The sequence below is a fragment of the Mixophyes fleayi genome, chromosome 10, assembly GCF_038048845.1.
Source record: "Mixophyes fleayi isolate aMixFle1 chromosome 10, aMixFle1.hap1, whole genome shotgun sequence".
Lineage (NCBI taxonomy): Eukaryota > Metazoa > Chordata > Amphibia > Anura > Limnodynastidae > Mixophyes > Mixophyes fleayi.
This window is the reverse complement of record NC_134411.1, coordinates 100818075-100841080: the sequence shown is the minus strand read 5'-3', so window position 1 is coordinate 100841080 and position 23006 is coordinate 100818075. Positions and strand designations below refer to the sequence as shown.

Below are 23006 nucleotides of genomic sequence, written 5' to 3'. Positions count from 1 at the left end.
ACACATTTTACTGGCTAGTGGGATGAGAGAAATGTTATACTTTCACAGGACTTGAAGGGGGATTTCATCCTTTGTCTTCTTTCTGTGCTTTCAGCCAGGTCTTTATATCAGCTGCACTATGCCCTTTGCTTCGGATACAGTTGTATCCAAACCCCAGCTCTGTGTTATATCCAAGATTAACAGCTGTCTGATTATAGAAGATGTGGCCCAAAAGTACAAACTGGGAAAATAAAGTCATGTATTTAGTACAAATTACAATCGATAAGTGAAAGTCATTGGGAGGGAAGGGAGAACCCCTGAATTTTGTATATTTCCTGGTTTGTACAACAGAACATGCTGTTTCTGCTCTTAAGCAAAACTGTATTGAGCATTGAAAGCCAGAGTCCTGTGCACACAACATACAAAGAGCAGAGCTTATATGTAGCTACATGTAATGTCCGTAGCCGCCCTCTTATAACAGGAGCGCTCCCCACCTGGCTACCGCTCTACTAAAAGACTAGACCTAATTTTATATAAAATATATACAAGTGCTGCAACTAATTACTGTGCATATTGCATTTTCTCTTAATCAGAGAGTGGTCAGACCCTTCTATTAGCCACAAAAACATGTTAGTAACTGACAGAATATAAATTAAAAAGAATTTTGGCTTTAAGAGCTTCATCTTCCTGGACTATAATTTAAAGGATTAATGTTAATCTTGGAATGGGAAAGTTGACATAATTCTTTGTCAAACATTTGCTGAGCTTGATGCTTGGATGGAAATTAAACACTGATTTAGTTTGTTTTTAGGATGCCTGAAAAAGCAGATTCCAGTGGACTAAACAATGTTTTATTATTTCATCATCGTCACCTATACATAGTACTGCCAGTATACTCAGCATAGTTTGTCTGTAGGAGCGGTTGTTGATTAGAAGTTGGGTCCCAGCAAGCCTGGAGACTAGAAGTGATCCCTGGGCCTGATCTAGCCATTCCGTGTTATCCCCTGTGTTCTGTAAATGTGGACACTTCTGTTGGGGTTCACAGTTGAGGCTCACAGCTGCATTTTACAGGAGGTTTCATGGTTTGGCACAAAGTACCATGAGGTGCCGGGATATGTGTAAAATCACTTGCACATGTCTAATATTGTGTGAGGAGCCACAGAGAATATGCGTCATATCCAACAAGCCATAAATGAACATATAAAATATGAATTAATAAAGAGTCTCCAACAGTGTGGCCAGCTGGAAGCCGCCTTAATGCCGAGTACACCTGGAAGACAAAGAATCTGCCTCCATTGACATGTGACACCCCCCCCCCCATCCCCCATTAGATGCCATTAAAGGCTTTCAGGACACTCCCTCCCAAAGCTTGGTAATGTTAATAAGCCCTAAATCTGCTTCTTGTTTGATATAATAGAAGCATCAAGAGAACAAACTCTGCAGCTAAAGCTTCATTGTAAAGGAAAAGAAATGGGCGTCTTGCTCTGAGTGTTCTCATGTGATGTCTGCATTTTGCATTTATTTAATCAAATCTTAGATGACGTCTGCTATGTACGGTAATAGAAGTCATATGCACAATATGATTGGTTTTATACATCGGGGCCATAGACCTGTGTCCAGGTAACACAGATTCTGGATCAGTTGTCTGTTTACCATTTGTTAGGATGAAGTTATAACAGCTGGGGGGAGGGGTAATTTTATCTGTTATTGGCAGGCAGGACTAAGTCATCATCTTGTTCCATTTGGCTTTATTCACTTCCAAGCAATTTTATGTCCTGGTTCCATTGTGTAACACTAACTAGACAGCTCACGCTTGTACTATTCCTCCTCACATAGTGATTCATTCTTTTCTAAAGCTTGTACATGTCACATAGCTCTGCAGTTCTTTCCCTGAGTCAGTCACGACCAGGAAAAGACCCCTCCGATTGGCTCATGTTTGTACGGGAAAGTTTAGACTTTTTAAATATTTTGGTTTCATAAATGGCTGAGGTTCTATTGGGTTAAGAATGAAATGCTACATTGAGACCTGAATAAACATCACAGTATACAAATCTAGAGATTCAACTATTAGTAACACAGCCATGGTGTCTGTGGTAATGGTGATGAGAATCTACATATTACCTTCATTTTCTATACAACTGCAGAGTTGCCCTGTTTCTTATTAGTGCCAGGATCTGTTTTAATGTTCTCCACATTCTGCCACATTTCCTGCCCCTTTATTCACCCATATACTGTATATGTAGATAAAAAAATGACTTCATAAAATACACTTTCTGTACTTCTCTCTGTAAACAAAAGATACTGTAACTAATGATATTTAATTTGGTCATCCTGTAGAAGCTCCTGACCTGACCACACAAAACAATCAAGTTCTTGGAGGGACCATAGAGATTGCGGGATGTCCACTATTTGCTACGTAACGGGCAACACAATTTGAAGGGTTTTATATCTATATATAGTGCCTAGTACAGAGCTGATTTATTCTTATTTTTGAGCAGTGTTTTACTAAGGACATATGGGGTATAGATTTAAATATCAATTAAGTTAGAATGTTTATTGTATTACATCAGTGTGGTTTGTGTGCACCCTGTGACCTGCACACATCAATCAGCCAACAATTTGGTACAGTTGTACCAATATCAGCATGAAGAGAAGACATGGGGGGGTGGTGTTTGGCTTGGAAAGGTGCAGCATGCCGAGTCGCTACTGAACATTCCTAGCGCTAGTATTAATATAAGATAAACACATATGGAACTAGCAGACTTTTCATACTGACTTAATACAAATGTTTCAACTGTCTATTCTTAGGGGGGAATTGAATTGACCCGCATTGCGGTAATAGTGGTCATTATTACCATTAGTACGGTAATTTCGACGCTGACTTTTGCTCACAGCTCTGGGAGCAGGTCAATTGACCCCCCTTAGAGTGAGGTTTTTTTTATATAATGCTGCTTTTTAATATGCTGTAGGTATTTCTAGCTCTTATGGGGTTAAGGACATTTTTTGTTCCCTTTCTAGACCTTACCGGACTCTACACGTTATGCAACGTAATTGCAGTTTTCATCAGATATTTTCGCAGTTTTCCATACATATTTCATCTTATTTGCCATTAAATTTGGTGACATGTATATCAGACGGAGGAGACCGCAGTATATGTGACCATGTTATCGCTCACTTTCTCTATCTGGATCTGTGACTAGAGACGATGTTGGTGGCACGGCAAGGGTTAGGCTTTGCCCTTCTGTATACACAATGCCACTCAATATTTCCTGGCCATTTCAGAAAGTACAGTGGTTGTCTACTCCGGAATTCCACCCCTGTAATCATTACTGTGGTATGCTTACTTGGCTGGCATTGAGTATACAATGCTTTTCTGGAGTCTCTCCCAAATCTCAGTTTTACCTCTTCACTGCTGCAATGTACAAGAGGTCAGAGAGACAAACCTGGGTGTCCAGATCATTGTACAACAGCGGTCAGTGATCCATCCCAATAACTGTTATAGGACAGTGATGGTGTATTGTGGTGCGAATGACTTCACCAAATATCTCTTACTCGTTCTAGGTACTTCAAGGAGCCCAACTCATTGCCGTTGCCTCTGCTGACCCAACGTCTGGCGTGGTTGATGGTTCTCCCCTTCAGGCTAATGACATCCAGGTCCAGTATGTTCAGCTTGCACCAGTTACTGAGCCGTCGGCAGCAGCGCAGGTAAGGACTATGCAAAAAGGTCATTAAAAGCTGCAGTAGCAAAAATATACATATTTTGTGCTACTTTTTGAATTTCTGGTATATTAACCTAGGATCGCCATGTAGTAATGTACTGGTCTGCACATATAGAGGTCAGCATGGCACCTCTGTACCTACATATATAACAAACACATCCTATGGCTCAGACAGCCACTGTTGTTACATCACACATGCAGGACTCTTTCACCCATTGGATCATTTAAATAGAAAAATGTATCTGAAAAATCCTTTAAGACATTGATTCTTGCAATCAGAAGAAACTAGATAGTTTTCCTTGAAGACAGCATATGAGCTAGCATATAAATGATCTTTCCACCATTCATTTATGCTGTACAGACAATGATCAAAAGGTCTATAAAGTTATATGACGACGAAAGAAGAAAATTTCAGAGGGGTTTTATGAAGTTTTGGAAACACATCAGACGGTCTTAGAAGAGGAAGTCGCAGTTTAGCAAATTGCCCAAGAATTTAAAAACAAAGTTTTAACTAATGTGAAGTACTTGGAATTTGAAAGTTTTTTTAAAAAAACCCCAGTTGTTATTTCTCAGAGGCATCATTCCTGAGGAACGGAGCATTGAGCGAGCGATATATATATATCTCCTGCTGTTATGATATAGAATAACCCAGCTCAGTGCTCCAGCCCAGCAGGAATTGCTCATAAAGGTTTTATCAATGCCAGCAATGACTTGTATTAAGCCAAGAGCTAAAATCTTGGTTTTCATTATTCAATTCCCTAAAAAATGATTCTACAAAAAAAAAAAAAAAAGTCATAAATTTTTTACATTTACATACCTGAATTAACGGCATTAATAATTAATTAATTAACCTTGTCAACCAGTCATTAATGTATTTATTTTTTTGGCTTGACCCACTAATTTTATGCTGTACCTGCCTAAATCTATATGCATACTATACATACATGCCGAATAAACCCTGTGCAATATTCAAAATTTGCTCATAGGATTATTTAATGCCTGAGGGTGAGTATATTTAGTGCATAGGGATGAATGGTGATGTGCTTTGCTCAGTGGTCTAATGTGAAAATCTGCCACACGAACAGCCACATACATTAGAGCATCGCTGCTGATTCTAAGCTATATTTGCAGAGTCATGATCACACTGTGTGAAGATGCTGTAAGGATTGGTGTAAATGAGGGACATTTATCTGTCTTTCAAACACGTCATTCTCCCCTCAGTGAAAGCAGCAGTAATTGAGCTGAGCATAGGGTCATTCATTCTAGGTACTCTTATTTCACAAGACTCTTTAGAAGACCATCTCGGACCATATTTCTCCAGCATCCAATTGGGGGACACTGGAGTCATTGGGGTATGGAGGTGCAGCCACGAGCGTGGGCACCTTTAAAATTTGAATATGGCTCTAGCTCCTCCCTCTCCATACCAAACAGATTCCGGAGCTTCAGTTTTTTTCCAAGTGCCAATCAGGTGGTGTTTTATTTTTCTGTCAGCTGCATAAGCAGCATCGTTTTTACTTTTATTTAATATTTATTTCATTTTATTTTTAAATTTAATTCGAGACTGCTGCTTTTGTCTGGAGGGTGCTGGGCGCAGAGGTGCCTCTGGTTATTGGAGCCTGCCACTTTAGGTAGGTGGAGTTCCCTGGTCTCTGTACCTGACCTCAAGCCACCGACAGACCACGCACCTGAGGTAGTGCTCAGAGGTACGGTCTCTCTCCCTGCTTGAAGGGAGAAAGTAAGGAAAGCTGCAGTTGGCTCCACTATGGGGTTCTGCGGCATTAGAGTGCTAGACGCCCGGTTTTCATAGGGGCCAGGTGGGGGCAAGTAGTGAGTGAGCTCCCCCTAGGCCCTTTCGCTGGGAGTGAAGCACACCCAAAGCAGTAAACATCGTCAGTCCAGCTTTCATTTTCTATACCACTGGTGTCGTGAGTTATAGATTTGGGGGTTGTTCTCCGAGTTAGGTTTTACTGGGCTTGGTTCTGTATATTAGGTTCCCTTTCTTTATTTTGATTGTGTTCTGATTTTGTATTCTAACTTTGCTTTTCTACCATCTCTGGGATGGTGGCTTTTGTAAAGATATTTACATGTTTTAGATGCCATGATAAATTGCCTCTGGGACAATCAGACATGGATGCCCTATGTGCAGCTTGCCAGTTTGGGGATCAGGTGCTGTGTATGCCCTGAGTGTTCTGGTACCGTTGTGGCTGAACTGGCCTGGGCTAAACTTTTGGCCAACTCCACTGCTTACTCAGCTGACCCACTTTTGTGAGGGGAGCGTTTCTCAGGCTCCTCAGGTTCTGAGGTCGTTCCTTTGGTCACACTGACCCAGGCTCCTCTATCTCAGAAGGAGGATGTGTGGGAGTAAAATCTAGCGACTTTGGTTGTTGATGTTGGAATGTGCTCCTTCTACCACCTCTCGAAAGTGCAGAAGTCTGGTTTTACCCAAGCCTGGGAATGAGTCTGATTCTGACTGTTCCTCCTAGGAGGGAGTTAACTGGATGTTCAGGTTTAGTGAATTCTTTATATGTTGAGGAAGATCCATCTAGCCAACAAGGGATGTATAAGCTGATATGGGCTGTGCGCCAAGTATTGGACATCCAAGACACAGAAGTTCTGGATGTTTCAAAACTGCCCTATTTAAAAGGATGACAGAAAACCTGTCTCTTTTACCCTTCTTCTACCCAGCTAGATGACTTGCTTGGCGAGGCATGGACTACAAGTTCCTGTGGTCCCGTAAGCTACTGAGCTGTTATCCTCTTCTTCACTAAGCAGACTCTAGAATATTTTCCATTGTCTCTTATTTTGTTCTGGTTAATACTTCCAACGGCTAGGATTCACTCCTTTTGTTTCACAGGAAAAATAAGGAGTTGCTACACCACAGTGCAGCCTTCTGTCCCTAGGGGAGGTATGCAGAGGGGAAGACAGGATTGGGCTGCTAAGGTATTCAGACAAGCCATCTGCATGACAGGCATTTTGCCAACCCGGAGGACTACTGTGGTGGTGGGATACAAGATCGATTTCCTCAAATCCCCAACCAAGGTGGTTCTTCACCACGGGGCTTTCTGCTGACAAGACAAAGTGCCCTGCTCTGCAGGAAGTCATTCAATTATCCAATTTCCTTAGATGGTGTTTTTTTTGCAGTGTATAGTATAGTCTCTTTTGGCTCACAAATAGACTTCTGTACATTTTTGCATGAGAGTACTTACGCAAGATAGTATCGACTTTCGAAGTGGTCCAGTTTCCACAGTCTTACATGAGGCAGTTCCAGATACAACTAATGTCAAAGTGGACAAAATCACACCTTTGTCTTTCCAGCCAGGAGTTCTTTCCCAAAGGGTGCATCACTCGCTCCTTTGGTGGCTGCGGAGGGAGAACCTCATTGTGGACTGTAATGACTGTGGACACCAGCCTTTGGGATTTCACTCTTCACACCCACTCTCAGGGTCTTTGGACCCTAGAAGAGTAAAGATTGCTAATAAATGTGAGTTTACTAGACAACGCAGCGCAATTGTTGCTGGGAAGGGCAGTGAATATACAGTTGGACAGTGTCACAACTGTGGCATACCTCAACCACTAGGGAAGTAACAAATGTCCTCTCTCCATGTGAGAGACCAGCAAGATCTTGCACTGGGTGGAACAAAATGTTCAGGCCATCATGGCTGCCTTCAACCCGGAGGGTAGAAACCTGGGAGGCAGACTTTTCACCCAGGGATATGTTCTGGTCACCCAGTTGTCTTTTCACCAGATTGTGGACAGGTGAAGTCACCTAGACATTAACATGATGGAGTCTCAGTTAAACCACATGGTGAAGTTATTTTGTTCCAAGGGCAAGAAACTCAAGGCCTCCCCACCCTTTGTAAGAATGCTTTCACATATCTTGAAGATGAGAGAGGCAGGTCTGGTCATTCTTATGGCTCCAGATTTGCCGCAAAGATTCTTGTACTCAGACATTCTCATCATGTCGGTAGGTCCATAGTGGAGTTTGCCTCTTAGACCAGACCTACTTATTCAAAGGCTGTTTCTGCTCCAAAGTTTAGAGCAGCTAGCTTTAACTGCATGGCTGCTGAAGCCATGAATCTTAAAGCTAAAGGTTTGCCTGACAGTGTAGTGTGTGCATGCTTTTTTTTTTACCTCTCCTCTTAGGTTGTTTTTTGTCTTCTTACAGGACTGGTCATGCTTGGTTGAAGCTTAGCTCCCTGAAAGTACATGTGTCTGCTCTCTCCCTCTTCTTTAAAAGGACGCTGGGTTTTAAAAAAAAAATTCTGACTTGAAAAACTTTTTTCCTTTTAGAAATTTCAGAGCTGGCAGGTATGTCCTGCAATTCTAGTGCGGTCTGTTGGATCAGCCTAAGGTGGTCTCCAGATGTCACCTTGAAAAGATATTGGGGTATATTTACTAAACTGCGGGTTTGAAAAAGTGGAGGTGTTGCCTATAGCACCAATCAGATTCTAGCTATCATTTATTAGAATGTACTAAATAAATGATAGCTAGAATCTGATTGGTTGCTATGGGCAACATCTCCACTTTTTATTTATTTAGGATAATAAAAAAGAGGATTTTTGTACTTACGTTAAATCCGTTTCTCTGATTCCGTCTGGGGGACACTGCTACCATGGGTTGTGGAGGGGAGCACAGGAGTTGGCACCTAGTTAGTTAACTTTAGGAACTGCAGAGACCCCTCCCCTCTACGATCCCCCCGCCTCTTCCTCTCAGTTAATTAAAAAGCCCCAAGGAGAAAAGGCCAATCAACCAAGAGCACACAGAAGAAAAGCAGAAGGGATAGATCGCAGAGGAATCAGAGAAACGGATTTAACGTAAGTACAAAAACCCTCTTTTCTCTTTCATCCAGTCTGGGGGACACCGCTACCATGGGGACGTTTTATAGCAGCCCCCTAAGGTTGGGACCGATCTGAAAGCCTGTAAAGCACTACGGGCAAAACACATTAAACTGATAGAATTTAGTAAAAGTATAGACAGAGGACCAGGTGGCTGCCCTGCAAAGTTGGTCCTCATAAACCCCATTTCTCGCTGCCCAAGACGCCCCCACCGACCGGGTGGAATGGGCCGTATGTGTCTCTGGCACATGATGTAAACCTGTCTAATAGTTTCCTTAATCCATCTCGCAATTGACTGCTTAGAGGCTGGCCAGCCTCTTTTATGGGAATCGAAAAGGACAAACGGAATCAGTACACCTAATTTGGGAAGTTCTTTTAACATAAATACGGAGAGCACTAACCACATATAGGTACTCCATATACTCTTGATCAGATTGAGAATCTCCTGATTCAAATGAAAAGCCAAAACAACCTTCGGAACAAAGGAAGGGATAGTTCTTAATACCGCTCTGTCCTCGTGGAACACCAAATATTGTTCTCGACAGGACAGAGCTCCCAACTCTGTAAAACTCTGCGAGCAGATGCAATAGCTAAAAGGAAAACCACTTTCCAAGTCAAAAACCTAAAATCCGCTGAAAGTAAGGGTTCAAAAGGTGCTGTAGGCGGAGCGTAAGGAGGCTGGATATGCAAGACCCCGTGAAGAAAGGTCTTGATGTCTGGCATATACTCTAACTTCAGGTGAAAGAAAACTGAAAGGGCAGATACCTGTACCCTTAAGGAACCTAAGTGCCTTAAGACCATCCTGAAGAAAAGCCAGTAGTCGAGAAGGACGAAAAGAGGACGTATGACAAGACCTCTTTCCTCTTTCCGCACCATCTGATATATAGGCTCACCAAATTCGATGATATATGTGAGCCGAAACTGGTTTACAAGCTCGCAACAGAGTGTTCACTACACTAGGGGAGAAACCCCCTAGACCTCCACAGCCTGGCTTCAACAGCCATGCCGTTTAATTCAGCTGAGGTAAATCCTGGTGATGAAAGGGACACTGAAGGAGAAGATCCTGTCTTTGCGGAAGACGAAGTTCTCGCCCTACGACTATAGAGATTATGTCCGCATACGACACTTGACGTGGCCATGCAGGTGCTACCAGTATTACCGGCGGATCTCCCTGCCTCACTCATGAGTACTCGAGGAATCATGGGAATTAGAGGAAACAGATAACCCAATCTGAAGTCCCATGACACTGTCATGACGTCTACTGCTATTGCCAAGGGGTCTCTTGCCCTTGCGCAGAACCTGGGAACCTTTCTGTTGTGCCTTGAGGCCATAAGATCCGGCAGACCCCACCTCTGAACTAGAGACTGAAGACTTCCGGATGGAGGGACCATTCTACTGGCATTATCGCATGGCGACTGAGATAATCGGCTTCCCAGTTCTTTATCCCTGGGATGAACACTGTCGAGATTGCTGGAACGTTGTGTTCCGCCCAGGAGAATATCTGAGCTGATACCCGCATTGCAGCTGCACTTCTCGTTCTTCCCTGTCTGTTGACATATGCCACAGCCATAGCATTGTCGGACTGGATCACCCTGAGGAAGGGTCCAGACCAGTGAAGGACCAAAAAGATGGCCATCAACTCCAGCGTGTTGATGAAAAGGGAGGACTCTAGACTGACCACAGGCCCTGGAGCCGGAGATGAAGAACGACGGCTCCCCAACCTTTCACCTGGCGTCTGTGGTGACTATGATCCATGACCATGGAGCAAAGGACCTGCCCACCGACAGATGATCCTGAACCAGCCACCACTGAAGCAAATTCCTGGCATCCAGAGACAGGGAGATCCTCTGGCGATCCTTGTGTAGGTGATATCCTGACCATTTTGTTAAAAGGTTCCACTGAAAACACCGGGAATGAGCACGACTGTAAGGGATCGTCTTGAAGAAGGCCACCATCTTCCCCAGGAGATGCATGCACAAATGCATCGAAGGGCTGGGAGAGGACAAGACCTGAGATGTTATTTTCTGTACAGACCAGATCTTCTCTTCTGGCAGAAACATGTTCTGCTGCTTGGTGTCCATGATGAGTCCCAGGAAGATTATGCGCTGCTGCGGAACCACCTGGGATTTCTTTAAGTTTATTAACCAGCCTCATGGCTCTCGAGGAAACTGATGGTGAGAGACAAGTGCTGTTCTAGGCGAACCTCTGAGGAGGATTTTATGAGAAGTTCATCTAAGTAAGGCACAACCTGAACTCCCCTGGAATGAAGACAAGTTGCCATTACCGACATGATCTTTGTGAAAACCCTTGGAGCCGAAGGGAAGAGCCTGAAACTGATAGTGAGAGACCCCCAGAGTGAATCTCAGGAGAGACCGATACCTCCACGTTCCCATCTGGAGAGGTCATGTGTATTTTATGTCTAGTGAAGCCATAAACTGATCCCTTTCCAGGCCATTTATTACTGACCTCAGAGACTCCATCCGAAATTTGTCCACCCTTAGGTGTGCATTTAGGTTTTTTAGATTCAAGATGGGTCGAAAAGATCCGCCTGGCTTCTTGACAAGAAAAAGGTTTGAGTAGAAGCCCTTCTTTTTCTGGTCTTCTGGGACCCTGCAAATGACTTTTGCTGAAAGAAGAGAAGCGACGCAATTCTGCATCGCCTGCCTTATTTCTGGATCTCGGGGTAGTGGGGTTACAAAGAAACGACGTGGAGCAGGATCCAAGAGATCTAAGATATACCTCCTTGTCATAATGCCCCGAATCCAAGGATTTTGAGAGGACGCTGTCCACTGTTCCTGAAAAAGAGACAAGCGCCCCCCCCCCCCCCCCCTATCGCCACCTCCTGGCAAGGAGAGTGGCAGTCAGGATGCAGGCTTCTCCTGAGTCTTGGAGGCCTGACGCCTAGCGGAGAAAGAGGACCTACCTCTGACTGAGAGGTTTTTAGAATTTGGCTGTCTGCCTTTGGATGACTGACCTCTGAGAAAGGAGCTCCTGCGAAAGGGCTGCCTAAAGGAGCAGAAACGTGGGGGACGGGCTTGGCCTGTGCTCACTGGCAAAATGGCGCTCTTGCCACCTGTTGCCTGTGAAATCATACTTTCTAGCTCTGGCTCAAACAAACCTGATGCTGAAAAGAGAAGGGTTTCCAAGGATTTTTTAGATTCTGAAGGTCCTTCTTGCTGAAATAGCCGAAGCTTGAATGGAGGAAGAAACCAAAGCTGCATTCTGAGCCGCCTCGTAAAGATACCCAGATGCCTCTTTTAAATGTAAAGCCAGGGTAAACAATTCTGAATTTTGCAAACCCTCAGCCAGCAGTTCTGCCCAGGCTTCCATGGCTCTAGCGACCCAAGCCAAAGCAAAATTGATCCTAAAGGAAGAACCCGCTGCCACAAATATAGACTTCAGCTGTGATTCAATTCTGCAGTCAGTGGGATCCTGCAGAACTGCAGTGCCCGGGACCGGCAGGGTAGTGTGTCGAGCTAAGCGGGCTACAGGAGTATCCATCTTGAGTATTCCTTCCCAGTGAGCCAAATTCTCTTCCTGTAATGGATATAAGGAGGAGAATATCTTAGGAATAGAAAACCATTTATCAGGTTGCTTCCAGCCTCCCTCAGCAATATCTCTCCGCTCTACCGAAGGAGGAAAAAGAATAACTCTCTTTCTGGCCTTCTTAAAGAGAGTCCTGTCCATAGGGCTAGGATTCTCTACCTCAGGGAGGTCCAAAGCCTGCCTCACCGCTAATACCAAGTCATCAATGCCCTGATATCTAGTGGCCTCTTCCGGGTCAGACATCTGAACCTAGTCAGGATCAAAATTTGTGTCCCCTTCATCTGAAAAACCCTCCGTAAACCACTTTCTTTTGAGAGAACCCAAATTTGGGGATTCAAATAACTAGTTTAGTCTGTCTAAACCCTTCATTAATGATGAGGACCATGCTGGCTCTATAGAGACAGGGGCCTGGACCGTCATCAAAGAAGAAAGGCCCTCAATAGCAGCACCAGAAGCAGCCGCCACCGCAGGGACCCCCGAAACTGTAAGGGCATTATCTGATACTGAAGGAAGAACTGCCAAGCTTGTCAGTAACTAAGATTCAGTGAGAAGCTGGGCTAGGGAGGAAACAGACTGTGTCAGAGAAGCTACCCAGGCCGGTTCCTCTGACAGAGGGGCTGAAGTCTGCTGGGTTTGCGAAGAGGGGGACCCACTTTCGCAATCAGAGCAAAGCGCCAAGGGGTCCTTCTGTCCACATGGTAATTTAACCTTTAACATTTAGAGCAGGTAAAATACTTTGCCACAGGCCCCTTCCCTTTATCTGACATTTTATAAAGGAAAGAACCACCATGTTCCCATGAAGATGCCTCTGTTCCCGGGCTTCCTTTGGCGCCAAAAGACCGGACTGCACCAAGTAGATATAAGAGCAGGGGAGCTCTATAGTCTTAGTTCCCCCTCTTCCTCTCTCTATCTGTTCTCCTTTTTATTTTTTCATGAAAATATATAATATATATCTATCTATCTATATCTATATATCAGAGTATTGGAGACCTCCGATATTTTGGAGGTCTCCTGCAGCAGAAGGACCCCGTTCTCCCCCTCCTCTTCTTGAGGGGGGAACTTAGTCTGCCCCTTCTCCTCACTCACTCCAAACATGGCGCCCGGATGATGATCCGATAACCGGCGCTCTATGCCTGCAGTGGCCGGTTATCGGCGCTACCACTGCATCACTAGCCTAAAAAAATAGCCCAACTCCTTGGGCATCTAAAACAAACTGAGATAAAGAGGCGGTGGGATTGCAGAGGGGAGGGGTCTCTCAGCAGTTCCTAAAGTTAACTAGCTAGGTTCCAACTCATGTGCTCCCCTCCACAACCCATGGTAGCAGTGTGCCCCAGACTGGATGAAAGAGAAATGTATTTATTCTAAACAGTTTAGTAAATATACCCCATAGTATTTCTGGCCTTGGATCAAGAGGAAAGGGACTTTCTTCAGTCTCTGGATGTCATCAGTGCATTGAGGACCTATGTTAATAGGACTCGTGATATTTGCAAGACAGAGAGTCCTTTAAAAGTGCCTGCACCTCCAGCGTCTCCTGTGTCCCACAATGGATAACGAGAAAAGGTTCTAACTAACAATCCTCCATTTTTTAGTATACGGTCCATCACCTGTTTTGTTTTTGTGTACAGGTGTCCTTAAACACTTTGTTCATCACATGTAATCCTTCCATAAGATAATTAGTACTTGAATACAACATTGCAGTGATTGCAAATTCTAGGTGTAAAGCTGCACATACACAACTAACGTTTTCTATTTTGTGCGACACTGCAGTACATTCGTTAGTTCCATAAGTTTCCTCATATGTTGTGAGCAGATGAAAGTATCTTAGAATGGCCACAGGTTAATAAAACTTATTTATTTCAACATAAACCTGTAGGTGGTTACCTGAATCCTGTAATAGTAGGTTTAGGTTCACTTACATGAAAGCTTAATGTACAACTGTTTATGACTAGTCCACATTTTCTTGAAAAAGACAATTGTTACTCATAGAGGACACTGTATAATACCCATATTTCCTTCTGATGTTTATTATGCAGGCAGTGGAACCTCTGCAGTCCGCTCTGCAGCCAGAAATGCACATTGAACACGAAGCAATTCAGATCCAATAGCAACTGCAGCTATAAACGTGTACCCGCAGACAGCAGCATGGTGGGACAACGGCTTAGATCATGTGACTCATTGGCTTCCACTGGTAATCTCACAGGACCAGACTGCAATGGATGAGACCAGCAGTGTGGATTGGAAGCAGAAATCATAACATTAAACCGTTTGTACTCTCTGATATGCTATTTTTTTATCCTGTACTATTTGTATCTAAAAGAACAATTCTATCTTTATTAACAACAGGTGTGATTTCTTTTTTTGTTAATATAGATTTGTTTTCATGCTTTGTTGTGCAGAAGAGTTGTTCTGAACATGCTGTAAATGGATTCACAATAGGGCAATAACAGAGTAAGAAATCTGCCTTTCTGAGACACTTCAGTGGCCACTTATTCATTATTTCAATTCTAGGTTATTTGTTCCGACCACAAACATGGCTGCCTCCCCTGGGTGCAGACTGTGGGGATGTGTAACATTCACAAACTTCCATGAAAAGTTTCCATACCTCGAATGGCCTTCAGATATTTGAATCTATATAAATCCAAATAACTGGTTTACTCCAAGCCAGGATGTCTTCTATAATTCTCAGTGAATGGTAGCAATCCCTTTAATAACTTAAGTACTCACAAGTTCCCTTATTTTAATTTTACAAACCTGGAAGTCACTGTTAGCTGACGCAATGGATGCACATGAATTTTAGGTTTAGTTAAGTGGTAGAGAAGAACTGGAGAGTGCAGTATTTGTCTAGTATATGTATTAGGGTATTTTCCAAACTATCTGCCGAAGTAATCCAATAGTTCTGCTTTAATGTTTGTGTCAGAACAAAACATCTGTGCAGCAAACACTGTGAAAATGGTAAATTTGGAACCAGATAATTACAATATTTATAAAGTTTCAAGCAATGTAATGCTCTGTAATGTATTGATTATTTGAATTTGCTGATAATGACCCTTTATAAGAATATACACTGTTTCCATATAACTTGTGGTTGATGAAACATTGTTAGCAACTTCGATTGGACATTTCTGAGCAGCCTCAATAAATGTGTATTTATCAGCAATATGGGCGCACAGTAATTTCTCTCCACCCGCCAGCAGTGGACAGGTTAATAGAAAGGATGGACATGACGGACTCCTTCTTGTCTGTGGAGGTGAAGCCTTCGGGGGGTTTTGTTTATAAATACGAGCGGCCTCTGTGGTTTAAGACACCACCTCATGGCTGGCTGAAGGCACAAGATGGAGCCAGCTGGCACCAGAGAATTTCAATTTTAGAATGACCACAGGCGCCTTGTTGTGAAACATGAATGCACATGGCACCTTCAGCAACAGTACAATATAAACTGATCTTACTACTACCTGTCCTTGTCACCAGTCATGTATATAGCTGGCTCACATTAACCCCTTCTAACCTCATACTTCTGTTTATTGCTAAGTTTCCACACAATAGAACATAATCAGAAAATCACTATATGAAGGATTTTGCAGGATTGCCTCACTTAGTACAGCAGAGTTTGAATATATTGTATACATATAGATGCATTTGGCTTCTCAATGTCAAATACATGTAGGGCTGATGGAAATGTACAGACAGATAAAAGAAACTGCATCACATTTCACTGCTTGAAATAGCAAAACTGACCCTGTGGGTCTAGTTCTGATGAAGGAAATAAGCCAAGGTGGATATTACAGTTAGTGAAAATAAATGTACTTGTTCCACAGACTCAGAACTGAAAGTGACTGATATAGAAGACTAGAATCACTGTAACATGGCGGATAAGATGTAGAGTCGGGTAGCTGGATGCGGCTCAGGGTTATACAAACCTGAACTTGGCAGCTGGTATAAACGGAGAACCACTTGTGGGCCCTGGCTGCCCTAAAGTAAAGTCCAAGCCACTGAGTTACATGGACCCTGACTGCAGTTACATTAGTTATATTGTCACTATTACATAGTGCCAATGACACGATGCATAGAACCTGGCAGAATAGTTCTGTCTTTCTGCTCCTAACATTGTGACTGTACACCAATCAGCCAAAACATTAAAACCACTGACAAGTGAAGGGGATAACATTGATTATCTTGTTACAATGGCACCTGTCAGTTCTTGAAGTTGATGTATTGAAAGCATGAAAAGCATAAGGGTCAGAGAGACTTTGACAAGAGCCAAATTGTGATGGCTAGACGACTAGGTCAGAGCATCTCCAAAACGGCATGTCTTGTGGGGTATTCCCGGTATGCATCGGTTAGTACGTACCAAAAGTAGTCGAAGGAAGGACAAGTGAACTGGCAACAGGGCCATGGGCACCCAAGGCTACTTCATGCGCGTGGGGGAGCGAAGACTAGTCCATTTGGTCCAATCCCACAGAAGAGCTACAGTAGGACAAATTGCTGATAAAGTTAGTGCTGGCTACGATAGAAAGGTGCCGGAACACTGACTGATCTGCAGTTACGCAGCGAGCTGCGATGCACGTACTCTGAGTGCCCATGCTGTCCACCGGTGAAAGTGCCTACAATGAGCACATGAGCCCCTGAACTGGACCATGGTGCAGAACATGATCTGGTCTGATTGCGTTTTCTTTTAAATCATGTGGACGGCCGGGTGCTGTTATGTACTTTACCTGGGGAAGAGATGGCACCAGGATGCACTATGGGAAAAAGACAAACCGGCGGAGGCAGTGTTATGTTCTGGGCAATATTCTGCTGGCAAAACTTGGGTCCTGGTATTCATGATGATGTTAGTTTGACACGTACCACCTTGTTGCAGACCAAGTACACCCATTCATGGCAATGGTATTCCCTGATGACAGTGGCCTCTTTCTGCAGGATAATGCGCTCTCCCACACTACAAAAAATGTTCAGGAATGGTTTGAGGAACATGACAAAGAGATCAAGGTATTGACTTGGCCTCCAAATTCCCCAGATCTCAATCTGATCGAGCATCTGTGAGATGTGCTGGAAAACAAGTCCGAGCCATGGAAGCCCCACCTCACAACTTACAGGACATAAAGGATCTGCTGCTAACGTCTTGGTGCCAGATACCACAGGACACCTTCAGAGGTCTTTCCATACCTCAACTGATCAGAGCTGCTTTGGCAGCACGAGGGGGACCTACACAATATTAGGCAGGTGGTTTCAATGTTGTAGCTGATCGATATAGAGGACACTATAATCCATTACTGCATGCATTATCTCATGCTGCCACGTGTGTATAATATTATATGTATAATGCTCAGCGAGATTGAGGAGTGACTGGGGAATGAGAGCTGTGACAGGACCAAATATTTAACATACATGACGTGTGTCCCTGATGTGCTTCTACTTCCCAGTGTGCCTGAGGCGAACAAGGGAGCCAGGCTGTCTATCATGTTCAGATTCAAGTGTGCCCGAGTTCACAGAGACAAAATGGGGAAATTGCACAGATCAAGAGAGGGGTAAAAGGGTGTGAAGTCAGAGAAGGGTACTGCTAGCATGAACTGCACGTGAGTCATGTGTTGTGAGCTGTCAGATACCCAAGACACTGGAGGGCATATTTACTAAACTGCGGGTTTGAAAAGGCGGAGATGTTGCCTATAGCAACCAATCAGATTCTAGCTATCATTTATTTAGTACATTTTCATAAATGATAGCTAGAATCTGATTGGTTGCTTTAGGCAACACCTCCACTTTTTCAAACCCGCAGTTTAGTAAATATACCCCATAGACTTCATTTATCTGTGTCCTAAATGTAGGAGAGACCAAGGAAACAGTGTGTGAACACGCTAATGTGGAGGCTTCAGCGTGGCACATCCTCAGCCAAGTGTTACTTTCTACAGAGTACTACTGCCATATGATGTAATGAGATGTGAAGTATTTGTAACTGTTCAATAGCTTAATGCAACTAAGTGATGTATGCTGCATATGACAAGAGACTGTAAATAAGAGACTGTATATAAATAAATTGTTACCGTTTATCTAATAAAATGACCTGGTGCCCATTCTTTTCATAAGAGGTAACAGTGCTAAATCCGCCGCATTACACCTCTTCTACTGTTAGCAAACCTGCAGTGGCTACATATAAATACACACACATCCGTCTTCCCTCCCATGTAACTGACTGCCCAATATGTGCATGAAATGCAGCCAGCAAAGGAGCTACTAGAGCGGGAACAGGTAAGGCCACACATTTAAGTGACTGCATTGAGTATGGCAGTGTGTGCGGATATATCTGCATCAGGAATATCCACATAGCACAACTGTTGCCCAGAGCCCTGTGCTCGAAGAAAGATGTAGATAAAGCAGGAATGAGATACAGCCGAGAACAACATTGGCTCTCACCAGCGACTGAGCAATCACTGTGTGCCGCCTTCTGCCGTGTGTGAGCTCTGCAGCCAAGAATGGGAGGAGTAATGGCATCATTAAGGGTATACATATGTTATATACAGATTTGTGTTTGTTTTCAAATAACAATTCCCTTCAAAGGAATTGGACAACACCCACTATGTTCTTAAAAGAATCAAAGTCTTGTCCTAGAATAATTGGTGGTTAAATGGATAGATTGGAGATATTGAGCTATCAGACTACCATATTTGGAGCAGAGCGTCACCATATAGAAACTCTTTTATTGAAAGCCAAAAGTATTCGGTAAAAAAAAAAAAAAGTCAGAACAATAAAGGGGGAAAATCTTAAAAACAAAGAAATGAGGAGGGGGGAGGGGGGTTCTTGTACTCCCGCTATACAACATAGACCAATGGAGGAAGAAACATCCACCAGGCACAGTAAGATGTACTAAAATAAGCGTAACTTGATCTAGATATAATAACCTCTAAAGGTCAGCCAGCTGAACGCTGCATTTCTATCTAGTGCAACCAAGGCGACATCATCCATTGACATATAGAAAATCTAGTCTATTAAACCAAACCTTACCCGACGGGGGCCATGTGTATATTTAGGGATTACAGATAATCGAACTCTGCTCAAAAATGAGGGTGACTGAGGATCTCTGCACAGGGAGCATCACAAGAGGCCACATACTAATTATATTAATGACTAACATGTACGTGCCCTCGCGCTGTCTCCGCTCCTCCATATACTCCAGTGGTTCCAGCATAATAGTAATGCGGTAATACATAAAATGGCAGAGTGACAACACATTTGTAAAAACTAAAGTGTAATGAAATAAAAAACTCATCTATATATAGTTGTTTAACCACCATTGTGCTGTAAGTGACAAACTGCTTGTGTACCATAACACAGGGTAGCTGTAATGCAAACACACACACAGGTGCAACTATGTAAGTGGTGTCTCTTATAAAAGAAAAATAAACCTTATTACAAATATATTCTTTCATACAGAGTATAATTCCATTCCTCCACCCACCTTGCAGAGCCTGTGAAGAGGACAGCGGATGCTACGCATATGTAAGACACACACACACACACACACACACACACACACACATATAAACAGCTGGCTGGAATGTCAGACTCTTGTTTACAGAGAGAATAATACAGGGAACAGCTCCTTCAAGTTAATATTTCAAAGTTGGCAACAATGTTTTACAGTTCTGTAATTGTAGCAGAACTGCAATCATATTCCAACCACCAAAAAGAGGAAGCGTATAAATATACCTAATCATATATTCTGTACAGGCCACGGAGGGGGCTACAGAATCAGTCCTTGTGTTGTGAGGGATGGAAATCCTGAGTAATGTGATTGTCATCGTTTATCAAGGCTTTTCTGTTGATTTATGATTATCCATACCCGTAAAAATATTCCACTATTTATATTTGGTTGAAGCTGTTACTCTTCCTTGATATCAACGCAATATACTGTACAGTTACCTATTTTTGAATGCATAATAGATACAGGTCATTATCTACCAATGAATATGTGTTTTTCTCTCTTAGCAATTTCCTGTGATTATGTATATAAGTTTAACTCTTTAGAACCTATAATTGACAATAAAGATAAAACATTTGATATATTTTATAGATTTTTTAATTCAGTTAGGTATATGAAGTTTGTATGTCCAACGAAAATGTCCGGTTTAAAGCCTAAATACATTTCAATATTTGCAGTTGACCCTTCTTTTTGAAGACCTGTGCAATTCGCCCTGGCAGCTGTCAATCAACTTCTGGGCCACATACTGACTGATGGCCGCCCATTCTTGAATAATCAATGCTTGGAGTTTGTCAGAATTTGTGGGTCTTGAGGATTGACCACAAGTTCTCAATCGGATTAAGATCTGTGGAGTTTCCTAGCCATGGAGCCAAAATTTTGATGTTTTGATCCCTAAGCCACTTAATTATCCCTTTTGCCTGAAAAAGGCAATGTTCATCACCAAACTGTTCTTGGATGGTTGGGAGAAATTTCTCTTGGAGACCATTCTTTATTCATGGCTGTGTTCTTAGGCAAAATTGTGAGTGAGCCCACTCCCATGGCTGAGAAGCAACCCCACACATGAATGGTCTCAGGATGCTTTACTGTTGGCATGACACAGGACTGATGGTAGAGCTCACCTTTCCTTCTCCGGACAAGCGTTTTTCCAAATACCCCAAACAATCAGAAAGGGGATTCATCAGAGAAAATTACTTTACTCCAGTCCTCAGTAGTCCAATCCCTGTACCTTTTGCAGAATATCAGTCTGTCCCTGATGTTTTTCCTGGAGAGAAGTGGCTTTATTGCTGGCTTTCTTGACACCAGGCCATCCTCCAAAAGTCTTCACCTCACTGTGCATGCAGATGCACTCACACCTGCCTGCTGCCATTCCTGAGCAAGCTCTGCACTGGTGGGAGTGGGCTCACGTCCTTCTCTTACTCAATATGCTAACAAAACTCTTATCCCCTGTCATGACTACTGCAACCTCCTGCTATTTGGCATTCCTGACACCCATATATCCACACCTCAATCCATCCTAAATGCTGCTGCAAGACTGATCTTCCTCCCTCACTCATTGCTCCAAATCTGCTGCACCACTTTGGAGGACACAAGGAGCCAGTGTAGGGAATTGCAGACTCAAATTCAAATTACTCACCCTTACATTCAAAGCCTAGGGTAACCTAGGGAGATTAAGATGGTGGTTGAGGAATATCATAAGCTTGTCTGAAGAGGTGGGTTTTCAGAGAACGCTTGAAGGTTTGAAGACTAAAGTCTTACTGTACGAGGGAGGGAATTCCACAAAGTGGGTGCGAGGGAGGGAATTCCACAAAGTGGGTGCAGTCCGGACAAGGTCCTGTAACCAAGAATGGGAGGATGTGATGAGAGTGGAAGAGAGACGTAGATCTTGTGCAGAACGGGGGTGTCGAGTTGGGAGATATTTTGAGACAAGTGAGGAAATGTATGTCGGTGCAATTTTGTTGACAGCCTTGTATGTTAGTAGAAGATTTTTATATTGGATTCGTTGAAATACAGGCAGCCAATGTAGAGACTGACAGAGTGGCTCAGCAGAGGAAGAATGATTTGCAAGGAAAATCAATCTAGCACTTAACCTTGTGTATCAAATCATTGTCCCATAGATTGTAAGCTTGCAAGAAGGGCCCTCTTACCTCTCTGTATGCATGTATTACCCAGTATTGTTTTATTACTGTTTGTTCCCAATTGTAAAGCGCTACGGAATCTGCTGGCACTATATAAATGATGATGATGATGATGTTTATTCCATTTCTCTAGTCTACTTAGATCATCAGTCATTTGTTCTACCTCTCATGCTGTGTCTACCTGTTGCATATCTTTGTGTCATCTGCAAAAAGGCATACTTTCCCTTCAGTACCATTTACAATGTCACCAAAAAGATAATAAAAAGCACTGGTCCAAGTACAGATCCTTGGAGTAATCCTTTGGTAACATTTCCCTCCGGTGTATGCACTCCATATACTATAACTCTTTTTCTGTCATGCAACTACGATCTTATCCATTCAACCATGTTAGAATCCAATCCCAAGCATTCCCGTTTACTTAACAGTCTGCAATGTGGGAAACTGTCAAAATCCTTACTAAAGTCCAGATAAGCTACATCTAATGGCATATTAGGATAAGGAAACTCTGCTCCGTCTCATTAACTTCTCTTAGAAGAGAGGTTAGCATCTCCTACTGGCTCGGAGAGCTAACAAAGAGAAGGGGTTGTCCCTCTCCTGGGTGTCTCCACTAACCCTAAAAATTCAAGTCGCCTTATACCAAATATACAGAGAACATTCACAAATCTGTAAGGAAAAGTTTCTGGCACTTATTAGAACAGAGGACATATATTGTGATGAATGGGGGAAGAGATTTATCCTATACACATCAGACTTCCTGTCAGTAATGACATTGTACACAGCCCCTTTTAGTCGATGATGGCGGACAACAGTGACCAATATCTTGCACTCAACTGATTAGCAAATATAAATAAAATGCCAAGTCTTGGCTAGGTATCTATATGATATATGTTTGTGAATGTTATCAATCATTATTAATATTTACTTATATTCCATAGCACATTATAATTGGATTATCAATAGTTTTTTATGTAAGGTAACCTGGAGTTTTGATGTATTAGTCCTTTAATATTTTACTTTAAATGGAATCCTACATTCTTTATTTATTTCGAGATAGGTACACAGTATTACATAGTTTAATATTTATTAACAATTACTTCCATTATGTTTCTTCATAAAACCTTTTAACCTGTGAACATTTTTAATCAGCCTTTGTCCTGGTTATGATCAGATTTTGGCATCTGTGAGATTGATTTGGCTTTGACCTCTGTATGCGTAATATTTCTGTAGAAAAAACAGACTCAGATTCTTGGTCCCACAGAACCAGTTCTAGAAGCCAAGACACGATGCAGAGAATGAGACTACATCTGCTGAGAAAAAT

General features: G+C 42.8%; 1 protein-coding gene and 1 long non-coding RNA gene across 6 annotated transcripts in view; one reads left to right on the top strand and one right to left on the bottom strand.

The window, feature by feature from the left end:
* The window catches only part of BANP (BTG3 associated nuclear protein), a 266965-nt gene extending 248843 nt beyond the window's left edge, over nt 1–18122 (top strand). The window contains exons 13-14 of the mRNA XM_075189302.1: nt 3541–3684; nt 14113–18122. Coding sequence (XP_075045403.1) covers nt 3541–3684; nt 14113–14184 — 216 coding nt within the window. The 3' untranslated portion in view covers nt 14185–18122. The remainder of the gene's footprint in view (nt 1–3540; nt 3685–14112) is intronic.
* The window catches only part of LOC142104564 (uncharacterized), a 383703-nt gene that overhangs the window by 58955 nt on the left and 301742 nt on the right, over nt 1–23006 (bottom strand). The gene's annotated exons all lie outside the window — the stretch shown is intronic.